This window comes from Lytechinus variegatus, chromosome 12, assembly GCF_018143015.1.
Source record: "Lytechinus variegatus isolate NC3 chromosome 12, Lvar_3.0, whole genome shotgun sequence".
Lineage (NCBI taxonomy): Eukaryota > Metazoa > Echinodermata > Echinoidea > Temnopleuroida > Toxopneustidae > Lytechinus > Lytechinus variegatus.
In genome coordinates this window covers 21,612,770-21,630,013 of record NC_054751.1, presented here as the reverse complement: position 1 = coordinate 21,630,013, position 17,244 = coordinate 21,612,770, and the positions used below count along the sequence as shown (strand labels likewise).

The 17,244-nt window shown below is 39.2% G+C and overlaps 2 protein-coding genes across 4 annotated transcripts in view; both read right to left on the bottom strand.

Annotated features, from left to right (window-relative positions):
- LOC121424810 (heat shock 70 kDa protein 12A-like) overlaps window positions 1-16,250 on the bottom strand; it is a 30,273-nt gene extending 14,023 nt beyond the window's left edge. For both annotated transcript variants that reach the window (XM_041620601.1, XM_041620602.1), the window contains exons 1-2: window positions 15,963-16,250; window positions 3,875-4,362 (exon numbers count right to left, since the gene is read on the bottom strand). In XM_041620601.1, the coding sequence (XP_041476535.1) occupies window positions 3,875-4,362; window positions 15,963-15,987 (513 nt within the window). In that variant the 5' untranslated portion in view covers window positions 15,988-16,250. The remainder of the gene's footprint in view (window positions 1-3,874; window positions 4,363-15,962) is intronic.
- Window positions 8,363-13,158, bottom strand: LOC121424811. Of its 2 annotated transcripts, none has more exons than XM_041620603.1 (2): window positions 10,051-13,158; window positions 8,363-9,125 (listed from the first exon to the last, which is right to left on the bottom strand). In XM_041620603.1, exons 1-2 carry the CDS (start codon window positions 11,087-11,089, stop codon window positions 9,061-9,063), a joined length of 1,104 nt encoding a protein of 367 aa, XP_041476537.1. In that variant the 5' UTR covers window positions 11,090-13,158; the 3' UTR covers window positions 8,363-9,060. The 2 variants fall into 2 exon arrangements, with proteins under 2 accessions (XP_041476537.1, XP_041476538.1); XM_041620604.1 differs by having other exon boundaries at window positions 8,363-9,107.
- Window positions 16,251-17,244: the final 994 nt, after the last annotated feature.

Below are 17,244 nucleotides of genomic sequence, written 5' to 3'. Positions count from 1 at the left end.
TGAACTGCTACCTCCAAACTCCCAAGTTTAAAGTAAAATAGGTGTCATATTCTGTGAATGTTTCTGAACATGAAAAAGAATAAATATATTAAAAGACATTTTCTAGCTATTCAAGTAAATTTTTTTGTTCAAAACTTTCTGTTCTTGACCTACATGTAGTTAACGTGCATTTGTAATGACAAATTAGGGGAAATTCTAATTTCATTTTTCTGCAATATGTAACCTCAAAGGTTAAAAAAAAAATGGGTGAAATATCTTGAAAGCGAAAAAAGAGTCTGGTTCATGGTTGTGGAACAATGTTTACACCTTATTGGGCTGTAATATATTACTGTACCTTGTGCAAGTACATAAACCTAGCTGCAATTGTTCATGCATTTCAATTAGAATTGTATAATTACTTGTAAATCAGTCAGACAAATCAGTTGAAACCTAGCTGATTTAAAAAACAAAAGAATTGTCTATTGTGAGAAAGTTGGTGAAATAGGATATCATCGGTGAACAAAAACTGATACGATTTAGGAATTTTTAGGGCTGGATTATTTGTAGAGATTTATGAGGTCATTCCAAATGCACTGGTGTCAAATTGTCCTTAGAGTATTATGGCTAATACAGGAAAATATGAAGGTTAAAAAAATAGTTCTCAACAAATGTGAAATATTTGATTTTTTATTAGAATAAGAGACCTTTAAAAAAGAAAAAAAATTCTACACCAAAGCTAAAGGCAATGAGCCAACATTTGCACATGATTTGTTCATCTATTTCCCTCCCTTCAGCCACAACATAAAAAAAAAATAATTTTGATTCCAACATGTAAGACTTTTCATACCCTATGAACATTACGAAATATTGTGCAATTAAGAACATTTGAACCACCATATCGACTTCATACATGTAGTTTAGTTACCGGTACTGCAAATGAGCCAATAATAAAAACAAAGATGCATGTAGGTAAACAACTGATTTTTGTCATAGATAGATGATTTTTTTTAATCTACACAATTTGCTTTCATCATCTTCATTTGGCGCAGTTAAAAATCTGAAGAAATGGTTTATCTTTTCTTTTTTCATTTCAGAGTGTATAGAGTTCTGTGTCCTCACTGCAATTACAGTACATGAAATTGAAGAAATGGCTTACCTACATGTATTCAGATAGTCCATAATGAGGAGAAAATAAAAATATTTCACATAACATAAAAAAGAAATAGTGAGTGGGTTATGTAATTGGTTCCCTTATTAACAGTCAGGACCTGCATATACCCGTCTTGTGAAATTATGCAAAACTTTAAAAAGGGTAATGTAACATTCATATTTGACCACAGTATTTTATGAAAGTTTTAGCATGAAGCTTGTTTGAATTTATCTTTTTTATACAAATTAACTTTTGTTGGGGTGGACTTGCCATTTAATAGACATATGTATGAAATAGACAGTATAAGAAAGTGAGAGAGAGAGAGACTCACAGAAAAATATGAAAAAACAACAACAAAACCTGAGGTCCATGGGCCAAGTTACATGTAAATCAAATTATAATCACTTTATAAAGTAGCAATATCAGTCCCATGATTATATTGAAATCAGCTTGAGTAAACTAATGGTCAACTGTAGGTAAACAACCCCTGCTGCAAGGTAAACAACTAGATTAAGTCTCAAGAGTTAGTCCCTCTGGAAAAATGTACATAAAACTCCCCACCAAAAGTGGAGCTAACCCTTCATTCATTGATGCTGTTCCAAGTAATGCATTACCTCCCTCTGCGGTTTTACTTTCGAACACAGTGTACAAGTCCAAGCCATGATGTACATGTAGCTCAATATTCCTCAATCATGGATGGGTGCATACGCATGTAGTATAATTTATCAAGTGATTTAACTTAGTACATTCAACTTAGTATTTAATATGAAATCCTGATTATTCACAACATAACTTCAAATACACAAAAGCTACTACTTTTTTTTTAACAAGAGTAATATGCTCCTCCCCATCACTTTATCCATCTACAATCAAGGTCAATATAAACACTGTAGCATAAACAATGCATCTTCTATCTCTTAACTTGCCATCAAAATTGTAAGCCAGGGATAAATCCCACGGCCATTACTCCACAATTTTAGGCTCCATTTGAAATATGCATGCTGTCAAAATTGTATGGAGCTGCAGTCTGTCGTGCTGGTTATAAATGAAGCGGACAGGATTGAGTGGAGAAGGAATAGGATTACATGTTGAATGCTTTGCTTATTTTTCCATGTTTGAGGTCCGACCTATAAAGCTGAGCCCAGGGTGAGGAGTCCTCTGGGGAGAGTGATCAGGTTCTCCACGTCTCCTTGTAGGCTCATGATGCACTTTTTGGTGATGGGAGGAGTTTGTATCAAAAATAGAATGATAGAGGATAACGCACATACAAGGGATAATCTAAATCCCAACACAACCAGGGAAACAAACTTGCACAACTGAGCAGTCTTTAATAGAGCTGAGCTGCCAATCAGAATCCAACCTTAGTTTCGGATCACAAAGCTTAATTGATTCTCTAAACATTTCTATTTCTCCATTTCCCAACTACTGTCCAATGTTATTGTGGCCTTTCTGGTCTGACATGTCTAATCGAAATAATAACTTTGTCTGAGGAAAGTAAAACACAACCATTTGAAAAGCACTGTCTTGAACCCTGATAAATATACCTAGACCCTTGAATTTTCAGTTTGTCCCACAACTACATTGTATTTTACATATTGACTGCTATCAAAATAGGCAAAGTGGATGATTTATTGGAAACAGATTGCAAGGAAGACAGAGATATATTCTATACACAATAATGTATGATTTGGTTCACCTTTAGTACCATATGAGATCAGTAGTGCTCTTTTGAATGGGAAAGTTTGTACCTCCAGACAGAATGACATGAAACAGTAGATTCCTTTTTTTTTTTAATTTAAGATATTCAGAGCTTTGAATGCATATAAAATACAAGTATGGAGTAGGGCAAATAGAACAAACTGTTAAAAGAAAAGGAAATGTTTCAATTTTCATCAAAATATATCATTAGTATGAACTGTGATTAAGGGAAAGCCCTTCCTAATCAAGCTGTTATGAATTAATTAGGCCTATTGGACTCTCTTTCAATATTAAATCAATCAATGTAATCAATCCATGACATCTTCATGATCCATGGTTTCAACTTCCACAAATTCCAAACCAACTTTGCAAATTCAGGCTAATGGGTTTGTGATTACAATTCATACCTCCCTCTCTCAGGGGTATTCAAAATTCTGATATAATATTTCTGGTTCCTATTCTACCCTATTATCTGGCAATATAAGACATTCCAGAAATAGTTTCATTTTTAGTACTTGAGAGCTCTCCAAACCAAGGTCACAAAGCTCTGGAAGGAATCTCAACATTATCGGATTGATGTTCTTGGAAACGTGATACAGACACCAATATTTCAATAATTTCCAAGCAATGAAGGTCCTTACTGCCAATATAGCACCAAAGGCTTTCTACTCTGGAACAAAATGTTTCATTGCTTAATATGCTGATGTCTGTGAAGGCATGTCAGGCAAATTGCAAACATAATAAAAATCTTTTTTCAAACGCTATGAAATCATCACTGTCAACGATCATTATAAAATTGTGAAGAATACTGAATAACAATGGCAGTGACTTGTATAACACATACCATTTACATAACAGAGTCCTTATGTGCTAGGGATTATGATTGTTTAGTATTCACCTTTGAGATGGATGATCAATTAAATACATGGAATCTTTCATGTCATGAGATGTAAATCTGAGGAATTTATTTTCATTTTTCGACTTTATTCAATTGCAAGTTTTATATAGGCCTAAGTAAAAGATGTGTAATAATAATATGTTTCTTACTGGGTTTCCATGCAAGGTGAGCTTGAACTTGTCAAAGTACATCCACCTCATAGCTTCCTTATGATCCATATCATGATAGAAGTCCCTGGCAGTGAATCCAAACGAATGAAACTCTCCCTCTGGAGTCAACAGCAACGTAGTCGGAGTCTTCATGTTGGTCACCCCTGGGTCCCCGCCCTCCCATTTCCTCATGATGTGCACATTCTCCGGTTCACGGGTCAGGCTGTAGGCGTACCCACTGAAGGTGGTTCCAAAGTCGATGGCAACCACCACCCAGAATGGTCTGCTCTCGGTGATGGGCGAGACTGGTTCGGGTGTGGCCTGTATGCTGTTGATGGCGATGGCGGCATCCAGATTCATGGATTCTGGTGAAGATGGTTCCGAGTTGGCCAAGGCACTGTTGTTCTTACACAGTCTATCATCTACAGTGACACTAGTTTTGATTGGTGTGCTGGTGATCAGATCATTAGCATGGATGAGCGGAGAATCTACAATAGAATAAAAATAAAAAAGATGTAACAGAAATTTACCATAGTGAGCAAAAATTGAAATTAATTCCTCTATATCATCTAATTGATTGATCAAAAAGCAGCATAATATAAATATATTGCAAATTATTATATTTTCAATGACATAGTTTCATCACAACAACCCTTGCATTATTTTTCCATACCCTTTTCTGAAAAAGAAATATTGGGCCTTCTGATTCTAACTCTCATCTATACAATGATATTGTACACTTGGAGACATTGGACTCTCCTTTGTCTCTTTTAGCGCAAACAACTCAAAACTTCATTAAAATAGCTTTAGTGTGTAGGCCTAGTATAAAGTGTAAACCCCCTCCTCAAACAACATGAAGAGTTGAGAGAAACAATTATAACCAAAATAATATCAAGCACAAAAATATAAATATCACTCTTACTTGAAAGCACCATGTTAAAACCTGACAAACTTATCAACCTTCTGCCTCAATAGATGCAACAAATCTACGTGGACGGCCGAGATTACAAATATAATGACTTCAAAAACTTGATTACAGTAATACTCATTTGTAATACATGATTTCTAAGAAGAGAGTTATTATATGATGTTTGCATTTCCTGTAGGCTCCAATTCTAGACCCAGAAAGCAGTATGTAAACTTGTAAAGTTTAACTTACTCCAAAGTCCAAGAATGAGAAAAAAAAACACAAATACAATTGATTAAGAGCATGGATTGATTGGCAACCATAAAGTCTCTAAAAAGTTTTTTTAAAAATTTCTGAATGATAGGGATTACTAATATGTTAGATAGATGGAATAGATGTGTATGTTGTAAAGTAAACCTTGGAAAAACATAGACTACCACTTCATTCACATCCACCAGACCACAAAAATACAATATACTCGTATATTAGTGAGTCCTTGTTATCTGGCCTCCAAAATCCTGTAAATTAATTCATGTATTCCCACTCATCTGAGCCAGATAAAGTTCACATGTAGTAAGCCAGCGACAAGATACAAAACTGTACAAAACTGTGTTATTTTTTCCAAGGAGCTTCAGTTTGAAGCTCCTTGCTTTTTCCAAATCAAAAGTTCAATTTGCTTTCACAGCACAAAAGCTATGGACCATTTTAGAAATTCCTGTAATTTTTTTATTAAATGCCTTCTAATTTGCAGCCCTTTCTTTCAGCAGGGAATATTAAAAAAATCTTAATTTCACCCGAGCAAAATAATTAACTAACAACAAAAACACAAAAAATGCATTTTTACATGACTGGCTGGGTCTGAAATCAACTTCAAGACACTTTAGAAGATTGGTAACCAAATCAACCTCATAAACATAGAATAACTGTGTACACCAATCCGCATTCCAATGGGTGGTAAATTAATGCCCTTTCTGTCAGCAGAGTTCCGTAACCACGGCGATCAACAAGCTCAGAAACAGAAGTATGGGGTAATTGTATCAACAGCAACACTTGACTCTGAAACCGCAATCAAGCGTGACGATAAGTGATTCATTGAATATCAAGTAGTAAGTACACATTCAACAGCCCTAGTTTCATATCCAGTGTTTTCTTTTCATTCACATAAATTTCCTTCTTATCACCTGGGCCATTAATCATACAAAAAGAATGCTGAAGAGTTTACTCTGGGATCATATATGGCAAATGTGTTAATTAAAAAAAATGAGATAACAAGAAATTTTATCTATGTCTTGTGCAAGAAAGGGAATCATTCCCTATAATGCAAGTTAACTTTGTGGAAGGTGATCAAAGTTCATAGTGAACGGCTCAGGTGGCATCTTTCAAATGCATGATTTACAAATACTAATTTCCTGAGATATTGCAAAATGCCCTGAAAGGATTTTCATGTGTTAAAATAGAAAATCGAACTTACATGAATTTAATAGTAACAAAATACACCTTTTATATCTTGATATGAGGAATTGTAAATTAAAACACCACTATCTGCAAATGTACATACTGTACATATGTACATATACTAGGCAAAAATTGCATGGATATACAGTAGGTCGACTCACTAATCAGTAAATCAGTCAAGGAAGATATTTGGACAGTCAAATGAGTGCATTAATAATAATAAACATTTTCCTTTAAAATGTTTATCTATCGAGAGTAAGAGAGATTGACAATATTCACCATCAAGAAAATGGTGTGTCTTTTCAGGATGAATTGTCAAAATCTTGTAAAACCAAACTTCAAGTTCACTCAACTTGACTTTGATACACACCCTGCCATGCATGCCTTGCCTTTCAGCATCACATGAAAGACTTTCTCTTTCAATGACACATGATTTGTTTGAATTCATAACAATTATCTCCAAAATCATCCAATGAATTCACTGGAGAGCCACATAGTTCAGAGAGTTTCATAGTGCAGAAAGGGTATGATAATACTCGGTCTTTGTTTTCTGGGCACTGTGATATGTCTGGATAGTGGATAGAGGGCAATGACTGAATTCAAAGAAGACCTTAGACAATCTGTAGTCACGTAGCTGTGCATGCATCTGTCACAGTGATAATGTGTCTAGATATAGCTCACTTTTCTGAACAAAGATGTCTGCTGTAGATATTTGTACAGGGTGGGTTAATGTTTCTCTGGCTGAACATTCACATTATCTAAGTATGAGCAAGAATGTATTATATCGCAGTCAGATGAATATAGTAGCTGTATTCTCGAGTCTGAATGTCAACACAGAGCTCAACGTAAACAAAGGAAGGATTCTTCATAACTTACTTATCCTTTCAATTAAGGAAGCTTAACCAAGACAATTCCTCAACTAATCTTGATAAAACTAGATTGATTCTAGAATGTAGCAAGTCAAAATGCAGAATGCATGTGTACTAAACTACAATTTTAAAAAACTTACATAACCTCATCAGGTCGTCGCTCCCAGTTCATGAACCAATTCGATCTACATGTTATTGTAACAATGATAAGATACTTAAGTAACCTTTGATTGGATTTGAAAGAACCCAATATTTGCAAAATTGTAAGTTATCCCAACACAGTTCTTTCATAATTGAAAGAACAATGACCTCTGCAAGTTGACCTTTGACCCCAAACTTGTAAATCTACTTCAACCACATTTGAACTTGACTTGTCCATGCAAAATGGATGAACTGATGGTCAACTTGATGATATAATGCCTCCAGCAACCATCTTTGGTGTTTGGAGAAGAAAAATAAATTAATTTTGAGAAGTTGCGAAAGGGTTAGGACAGAAGAAAAACACAATACAAATATTCAAGTTACCAATAATTATGAATTTTTTTTCCATTCACTGTTAACAAATAAAGTTTATTCATTGATATGTAGGCCTGATCATTGAAGGGTTTGTTTATGTAGAGGAAAAATAACATAGGACCTACTACAGGAAGAATGAGAATGTATCCAATGAATTCATGTTAATTTGTTCTTGATATCAAAATTCCATTTGGCATCATTTTGGGTGAAAAACGAAAAGGCTAATTCATAATTCATAATTTTTGCCATAACTTCACACTTTATCAGTTGACTTTACTTTGATTTCATTGATAAATATAGGAAATCAAGAATATTGAGAAAATTGTGGACAATTCATTAGTGCTCATATTCTCATAGCCTGTCCCCAAAGTTCCAAGTAGTGCATACTGGTCAATATCCTGTAAAACTTCTGATCCATCAACGCAGAACATTTGGATGACTTTAATGTCAGAGAGAAACATGACACACTAATGTTGCATGCTCACGTTGATGTCAAAATAAAACTTGATCCAAAAGACGTATTTCTATAGTATCATTTTCACAGGAATGATCCTCTCTAGTCTAGACGATGAAACTCCAAAAAAAATTATCTCAGTCATTCAATCCGGGGAAAATCACCGGTCTAAAAACATGGATCACTGATTCCTGTAAATTCATGGATTTTATCGATTAAGAATTCCTTCAAATTCTTCATTTCCTTCTATTTATCTCTTTCATCATTTTAAGTCACTAATTATGTTGTTCAGTAGTGAACACCATATCTACGAAGTAGCCATACTTACCTATTCCCTTAAATGCCATTCGATCGCCACGCTCGAATACACCCGGCAAAAATTTCTCCTATAAAAGGAGAAAAAGTCTGCAACGCAGACTAGAGCCCCGCACGACAAGGAGGGAAACCCCGCCCTATACTATAAGTACCTTGCGTGCGTGGCTCACTTCCTCTTTCTTAGGCAAACGAACCTCAGATACAGAAAGAGGGGAGGTGGGAGGGTAGCATAGGTAAGTATGGCTACTTCGTAGATATGGTGTTCACTACTGAACAACATAATCTACTTCAGATACGCCATACTTACCTATTCCCTTAAATGCCAGATTCCCACGGAAACAACTATGGGAGGTGGTCAGGCCAAAGGTCAAAGCCAAGAGGCCCTACAGATCAATTCTATTATACAAGATACTAATGACAAGCTTGTAAAGTTAAACTCATACCTTGGATTAGCGATGGGGACCGGACAGGGTGGCCCTCGCAAACTTGGATTCATCACCGAGGACATCCGAGAGGTAGCAGGATGTGAATGTATTAGCGTTGGACCAATATGCCGCTTTCATTATATCCTCCATGGGTACGCCCTTGAATAGGGCCCAGGAAGCAGCCAATCCTCTTGTGTCATGGGCTCTAACTTTCTGGTGAATGATGACTGGATCACCAGCAGATTTCACTGCCTCCACAATCCAACGAGAGATAGTATCCGGCGAGACAGCCCTGTGAGGGGGAATGAAACTAACAAAAAGTTGATCGGAAGCAAGAAATTGTTTAGTCTTATCAAGATACCATTTTAAAGGTAAATGCTAGTTTTGGTAACGATATCAAAATGAGTTCGTACAGAATCCAATGAAATGACCACCAAAGTGTCTGTTTGTATAAAACGCATGTGCCAAAGAATTCTGGAAGAAATTGTGAAATTGCTGAGAAATCAGCAAATAAGCACAGGAATCGGGTAGGGCGTCGGGCCCGACGCCCTAAGCAATAATTATAAATTGTCCCACGTGCGCTTATCTGTGTTGGGGATCTTCGGTGTGAACATTTTTCAGCGTAGATTTCAAGATTTCACAAAGTTCAGTTAATGTAACTGTACCAGATCTAGATCCTCGGTGATATACTGACAATTAAGCCTTGTTTTACAGACTGTCTCATGAAATCAGTGTTTACTGTCTAAAATCTATCCTCCCCAACTGAAGAAAAGGAACTTATGGATGGTAGAACAATTTCAAGAGGGAGAGAGGACTCCCGTTTGATCTTAGCAAGAAAACGGCCATGAGGAATAGGTCTAATCTTGTTTTTCTCCCAACCAATATGCCCAGGAGCTGTGGTAAGAGCATGGATAGAGCTACGCCTCTGACCAGAAGCCGCTGCCAGAAGGAAAACAGTTTTTATGGTTAAATCCCGCAAAGATGCATTAGCTCAAAAGGGGGCTGACTGAGGGAGACTAACACCTGGGGAAGGCTCCAAGCAGGAGCAAGAAGCCTTCTACTGGGTCTGTTAAGAAAGAAGGACTTTAATAACCGTGACAGAAAAATAGACGAGGAAACAGATTCACCATTGTCAAAGCCTTCATGTAGGACAGCTATGGCAGACCTGTAACCCCGAATAGTATTACATGCCAAATTCTTGTCATACAAAGATATAAAAAATTCAGCAATCTCACCTACAGATGCCCTGCATGGATTAGTCTTAGCCTGCCGACACCATCTCACATAGTGACTGAGTCTGGAGTCGTAGGTTGATCGTGTGGAAGACCGTAAACGTTCTGCTGAGAAATTGGCAGCCCGTTCAGAAAGTCCAGCCTTGATTGCTGCTGCCCTGTAATGGGCCACAGTGTGAGCCTCAGTTTGTTGGGCTCGGGGTAGTAGTGCTGTGTCCCTGGTAGTGTTGAGGCAAATAGATCTATCTGTGGGTTGCCGAAATGATTGAATATCTCCCTGGCCACAGCCTCGTGGAGCATCCATTCCGAGGGGAGATAGCGCCCCCTCGATAAGAAGTCTGCTATGTGATATGTTACCACCGTCTGGTTGTCTGACTTTATCAGGACACACTTTTCCACTATCTCGGATGCAAAGTGTTGGAGGGCTAACTGCACCGCAATCATCTCCAAACTGTTTATGTGAAAATTCATCCTCAGTCTGCAAGGGGGAACTGTATTCACTAAGCTTGCTAAGAGTCCCAGAAAAATCTGCCAAGTCTTCGCAGTCGAGAGACGACTGGACAGGAGTTGCTCCGCGACTGCTCTCATTCTCTGAACCCGGTGGGGAAGGGGGGCTGCCACCTGACTCGGGATGTCTATAAATGCTCCAAGGAAATCCGGAGTCTGAGTTGGAGTCAATCTTGATTTTTCCCAGTTTATGAGAAGGCCTAAATTTGTCGTTAACGCGATTGTGACCTTCAAGTGTCTGAGAAGGGTTTGTTCTGAGGGGGCGAGGATCAACCAATCGTCCAGATAGCAAAAAATTTTTACCTCTCTTCTTCTTAGCTCTGCAGCAATTACCCTGACGAGCCTTGTAAAGATGCGAGGAGCAGAGCGAAGGCCGAAAGGGAGGGCCTGGTACTGGTAAGTGTCCCCTCCTATTGCGAAACCTAGGAGATGCTGAGAGGACCTTGCTATTGGAACGTGAAGATACGCGTCCGATAAGTCTATAGATGCCGCCCACTCGTGGGGGCGAAGCAGGGGCAGGATCTTGGAGAGGCATTCCATCTTGAATGGCTTGTTTTCGATGAACCTGTTTAGTTTCTTTAGATTCAGGATCATCCTGAATTTTCCGGACCGTTTCCGAATTAGGAAGACATTTGACAAAACAATCTTTCGGCTGGAGGGCACCTTGGAAAATGCACGCTTTCTCTCCAGTTCGTTGATTTCCCTTAAAAGAGCCTCTCTCGTTTCGAGAGAGTGGGGGAGGGCAGAGGTTTGGTTAATTGTGCGAACGCATCCCGATAATGTGGGTCGATCTCGACCCGATATCCCTCCCGCACTATCCTGAGAATTAATTTGTCTCCTGTTATGAGGCTCCAATTTTTTGCAAAGAAAATGAGCCTTCCTCCTACGGGGGCGTGTAAGTCTGGGGAAAACGGTCCGGCCAAGGAGTCACAAGTGTTTAGGGGGGTACTGAGAACCGCGGGACAATCTGCGTCGACCCCGAAAGGGTGTAGGGGTCCTTTGATTGGTCTGGGGGCTCCTAGCCCTGACCTCGCGTTGTGGGGGGCCCTGCGGTTGCTGGTTACTCGGCCCAGAGGCCTGCTGACGTGAGGAGGAACGTTGGCCATAAGAATGTGAAGACAACCTGTACACTGTCTTATCAGCCGTGGAAGAGGCAGAGATAGAAGATTCTAAAACTTCCTGAAAACGACCACTGAAAAGGTCATCCCCCCAGGCTGGCAGTCTTTCGAGTAGTCGAGTAGCATTTTTTTTAATCTGAAGTAGGTCAATGACCTGTGAACGTCTTGCTCTCGTGCAAAGTATGGCCGTTCTCGACGCCTGTTCAAACTGGTATTCTGCAATCTTCATAACACACTCCCATATGTCTCTGCGATCCTCTGGGGAGATACCTAGTTTCTCAGATTCCCGAAAGGCTGTCAAAAGATATGTGTGATAGGTTGCTAGGCGCATAGATGCCCTGGCTGTCTGGTCAATAGAGGTCAACTGACTCTCCATACGCTTAAATCTACGTGACCCGAGTGGATTCTGATTAGAGTAGCGCGATCTCTTAGCCTTAGCATCACCAACACAAAAGGCTGCATCTGGGACTGTGGGAGTCTTGAAAGCGTGCTTAAAGTCTCGTTCCCCAAAGCGAAAGTGCTTCTTAACCACTCTGTTGGTAGGACGTAAGTCCCTTCCCCTGTCATTAAGGTAATTCAGGCAGGATGAGAAGGGTTTGTCAAGCTTCACCGCAGCTGAGTTGACAGATTGTCTCCCAAGCTCCGAATCGAGACAGAAAATAGGCTTAGATTCCTCTGAGTCGGTAGTCTCTGCCTTAAGCTGGGGGCAGTATTTCGTAATCAAATCTGCAGCCGAAACAGGCTTGCTTTCTACGCTATCATGGCGAGAGCTGGGGCTGGAAGCAAAAATAGCTGAAGAAAAACCCTCACTAATCACTGAAACCCCCTCCTTCTCATAACGACCGCTAGCAATGCTCTGTCTCTCTGAACCTGAAGTGGAAAGTTGAGACAGCAAAGAGTCTGCCCATTTTCGCTTGCGGGATGCTATGGGCCGATGGTAGCCATATTCAGAGTTTGAATCATCCTCATTTATATCAATAGAGGGAGCATGACAGGTACTCGGGCTTCTCCCCCGAGTACGGCTTTCAATGTCCCGTTGTCCTGGCCGTGGCCGCTTCGCCGGTACTCCGTCACGCCTCAGCGGCCCGTCCGGCGTCGGGGCGCCTGGGCTGTCGGGCCGAGTTTTGGTCTGCGCCGCTGATTTGGTAGGGGCGCTGGTGTCGCCTGCAATCGGCTGATTCGACAAGTTCATACATTTTTGCGCCGCCTGGAACATCTTCATGAACCATGCCGCCGAGGCAATGTCCGTGTCGTCAGGGGGATGAAAACTCGTTTTTACGTCCTTCCCTGATTCCCCCACCTTCGCTTTCTTGTTGACGGGAATCGTCTCGAATTTATCCGAGTCGTCCAAAGAAAACTCGGCCCCCTTAACCTTCGGTATCTTTCCCAGTAAGGTGACGGACGTCCCGTGGGTTAATTCGTCCGGAGTAGGGGTTTTAGCTGTCTTCCCCTCGGGTCTGGCCTGGGAGGGGGTCTTGACTTTTCCTTTGAGAGGGATTTTGAACCCTGTACCTCGTTTAGACCTGGCTATATTGGGGGTTTTCTTTCCTCCATCATCTTTCATAGCTCCATCCTCTTTCGTATTGTTCTGGGAAGTGATATTACAGGCTTGATTGGGGCCCTGACGGGGAGAGTCTTTCGATCCAGTTGTTTGGCTCATTATGGTGGATAATATAGACGTGGGGCCTGAAACGTACCTCCGTCTGGTTATGGCTATGGGATCGGATGAGGCGTGGGTACCGAGACCTCTGCCTACTTCTGTGATGAGACGTGGGTTCTGAGACCTCTGTCTACTTTTGTAATGAGACGTGGGTTCTGAGACCTCTGTCTACTTTTTGTCATGAGACGTGGGTTCTGAGACCTCTGTCTACTTTTGTAATGAGACGTGGGTTCTGAGACCTCTGTCTACTTTTTGTCCCGAGACGTGGGTTCTGAGACCTCTGTCTACTCTTGGGAAAATCTTTAACTGTTTGGGTGTATAGAAACTCTAACTGAGCGTAAGCGCCACACAACCGTTAGGTTCGGGCGCCGGCAAAAGAAAGAGGGAGTGAGCCACGCACGCAAGGTACTTATAGTATAGGGCGGGGTTTCCCTCCTTGTCGTGCGGGGCTCTAGTCTGCGTTGCAGACTTTTTCTCCTTTTATAGGAGAAATTTTTGCCGGGTGTATTCGAGCGTGGCGATCGAATGGCATTTAAGGGAATAGGTAAGTATGGCGTATCTGAAGTAGATATTGAAAGCACCATACAGATCCTAAAGTCATGGCTTTACAAAAATATATAATGGTGTCTTTTAAGACTCATGAACTATGCTTACTTTGACAACTTTTGTCCAGGAGCACAATGGTCCCAGTAGACAATAAAGATCATCATCATCATTGTAATAATTACCACCATCATTATCAGCATATAATCAATTCCATCATTGTTGCCATCATCATCATCACCATCCTCATCTCTTTCTACTTTGTATGTCATATGTACTAGATGACATGAATGAATTTAGTCTTTGAGAGGGATACTAGTAGTTAACTACAAATTCATGTGTGAATGCACTAGTAGCTGTCACTTTGGCCATCATCCTATAGTTTGAGAGAAATACATCAGTAGATTAGATGTGGGGCATTATTTTGCCGTATAGTTGTTCATACTTCAAATCTTTGCCCTTTCATTGGAAAAAAACCCAAAAAGACCAACACATATTTTGTTCAGGAAAAGTGTAAATATAGTGTACATTCTTTTCTGTCAAATTCATCATTTTCTGTTTTGTATCAATTTGGACAACTAGATACTGTTCGATTCAACACACCTCGTGATCAGAAGGTAAGGCAAGTATAGAACAGTGTGATTTTTCTCCCTTCTCCATTCGAACCCTAAAGACTTTGGAAATTTAACCTATCGACCGCATTATTAATTCAGGGTACAAATTGAAGTTGATTCCAAATAGTCTCTATAACGGGGAATATTTGGAGGATCAAAGCAACAATTAGTTGGTAAACTTCGTACAATTTCTTTAAGCTTCAAGCAACAAGACAACCACCACCAAGCTACTTGAATTCATGGATCTACAAGTGGATTTCATTCATCAATTCAGGCATAACAATTAAAAGTTATGTATCTAATACATTTAATCACCAATAGGCCTACATGCATCAACAATACTATTTGTAGCACTAAGCACATCGTGCAACCTTCTTTCCATAATGATAATATCATTTATTATATTAATTTCCTAAAAATAATTTTGTTTCACAGATATAGCCTATAGGCCTCCAGAATTCATGACATGTTTATGGACTCAATGTTTGAGGATACATTTGACCATTACAGAATAAGTCTGATAAAGACGACTAGAGTATAACATGCCTGGTGCTACAGGCTGTGGGCATCACACCCCTCCCTGGAGCATTGTTTGTTTGGACTTATTGCAACCTCACCATGGCAACAGGGGTCAAATACTTTATGATGTCAACCAGTGTCATTTTCTTTTTTTTCCTTTCACACTGGAATAAATTCAAGAATAAAACCCCTTTAGTTTAATGCGACATTTATTCTAACTGGTAGAAAACAAACATGAATGATGTTTCACGTTACACGTAACAGAAATAGGCACAGAAAGGAGAGGAAAAGGCCAGCATTGTGATCAATATCAAAATGTTCCAACAAATACAGATTGTATGTAAGGAAGACACCTATGAACTTTAAAAAAAAAATCATGAATTATTAATTGAAATTAAGAGCTAACACAACTGAAACGTCTCAATGACCTCATGTAAAACAATTCTTGAATCTAGAACTCACCCATCTAGAACATTCGAAAAACTATTTTGTTGAATAAATGTTTAACCTGTTCTAATCTCAAGATTTTCACTGCCTTCAGTCCTTAGAAAACAAATGTTTTCCAAATGTACATGACCATGACCTGTGCCTTTTGACTAAGTCCTTGATTGTCATACTTCAGACCCTCAATTTCTACATGTATTCTTCAATACATACAGGCAAGTGCATACTATACAAAATAGGTCTATAACATTTCTACGTATGGCCACAAAACTTCTTTTTCCATTCTAGTTTCATTTATTCACTTACAATCATTTACTGAAATGAATAAAATAGAACTGACCTCACCTGAAAATTCTTATTTCAGTTTTTAGTTCAATTATGCCTCATGTACTTGTCATCTACTATATATATGCCTACTATTTGGAACACGCTTCAGTCACATCTAAATATCCTTGCAACACTCCTTTTCTCACTCACATAATCATGGACGATCTACTGTACTTTACCAACCTTTACTGCACTTCAAGCAGGCCATATCTCTTCACTTCTAACGTGTAGATCCTTGTTTATGATACCCTGGATAAACAGTCACTTCTCCTACATTCCAGAGATAGAGTGGCAATGACACTACAAACACGCAGGACATCCTTAATCACAATCCTAGATAATCAAGATCGTTACTTAGCATGGGTATAGGTGGGAGATCTCTGGATGATGTGTACTCTGGGAGCGAGCATTGGGCATAAATTCACACCGATAGAACTCTCAATCTCCAATGATGAAGATGATGATGATGAGGTAGATGGAGTCAAAGACAGCTTTAGTATAGCTTGCACTGTGCAGAAACAAAGACTTAGATCCCTCAGTGCAAATCCACAACACGCTAAACTATTTCTCCTCATTTCAAAATGCAATACAAAATGCAGGAGGTCCAGTGTTATACAATATCCATGTTAGTATGGTGAGAGGGAATGTTCAGAGTTAAAGCTGGTGTACCATGAAGCTATATTGGGCTGGGCTCAGGAGTGGGTGAAGCAGGAATAATTAGTATGAAACGAAAAAGGGGAACGGCTGATCTTAACTCGGGGGCTCAGCATGTACAAGCCTGCTAACATTCCATTGCTGGCAGTCATCATGGCCGCTACCAGTACATGACTGTATGCCGACTTTGGCCTTATTCCTCAATCAAGTTAACCCAAAGTGTGTAAACAATTTGTCTAGATTTACATGGGACAGGCATGTGTAGGCGGAAAGTTGGACATGGGGGTGGAGATCAAAAGAAAGTTGTACTATCATAGGACTGATATTTAAAAATCTATAAAAAAAAGAAAGAAAAAGGACACAAGAGGTAAAAATAGTATCCAATAAAGTTTGTGATTGTATTAGAATGGTTTTAAAAAGGTAAAAGGGGGGGGGGGGTACTTTCACTTGCAGATAAAAACAGAAACTGTAATATATAAGGGTTAAAGAAAATTACAATAAATGTACCTTAAACAATGTAGGTCTCTACTCAAACCTATAGACCCTAATTAGCACAAGCATGAACTTTAAGTGAACTATTATCTCATAGCATACTGTCTACTTTTGATATGAACTCATTACATCATTAGAACGATGTACTAATTTAATTAGTTCATTTTACTAAGGCTGTAATTATTAACTTTTATCAGTTAGAAAAATGTTTTAAAACCCACTATCAAAGCACCATTTCCAATTGAGATAATTCCACTTAATGCATCATTTCAAAATTTTTGTAGGTTTACTATAACTGTTGCCATTTAGAGTCCAATTT

Coding starts and splice junctions, on each gene's coding strand:
- LOC121424811 (XM_041620603.1), bottom strand. CDS start 11,089: ATGCCTCTCCAAGATCCTGCCCCTGCTTCGCCCCCACGAGTGGGCGGC. Junction 9,126..10,050: donor TCCATGCAGGGCATCTGTAG/GTGAGATTGCTG, acceptor ACTTTTTGTTAG/TTTCATTCCCCCTCACAGGG.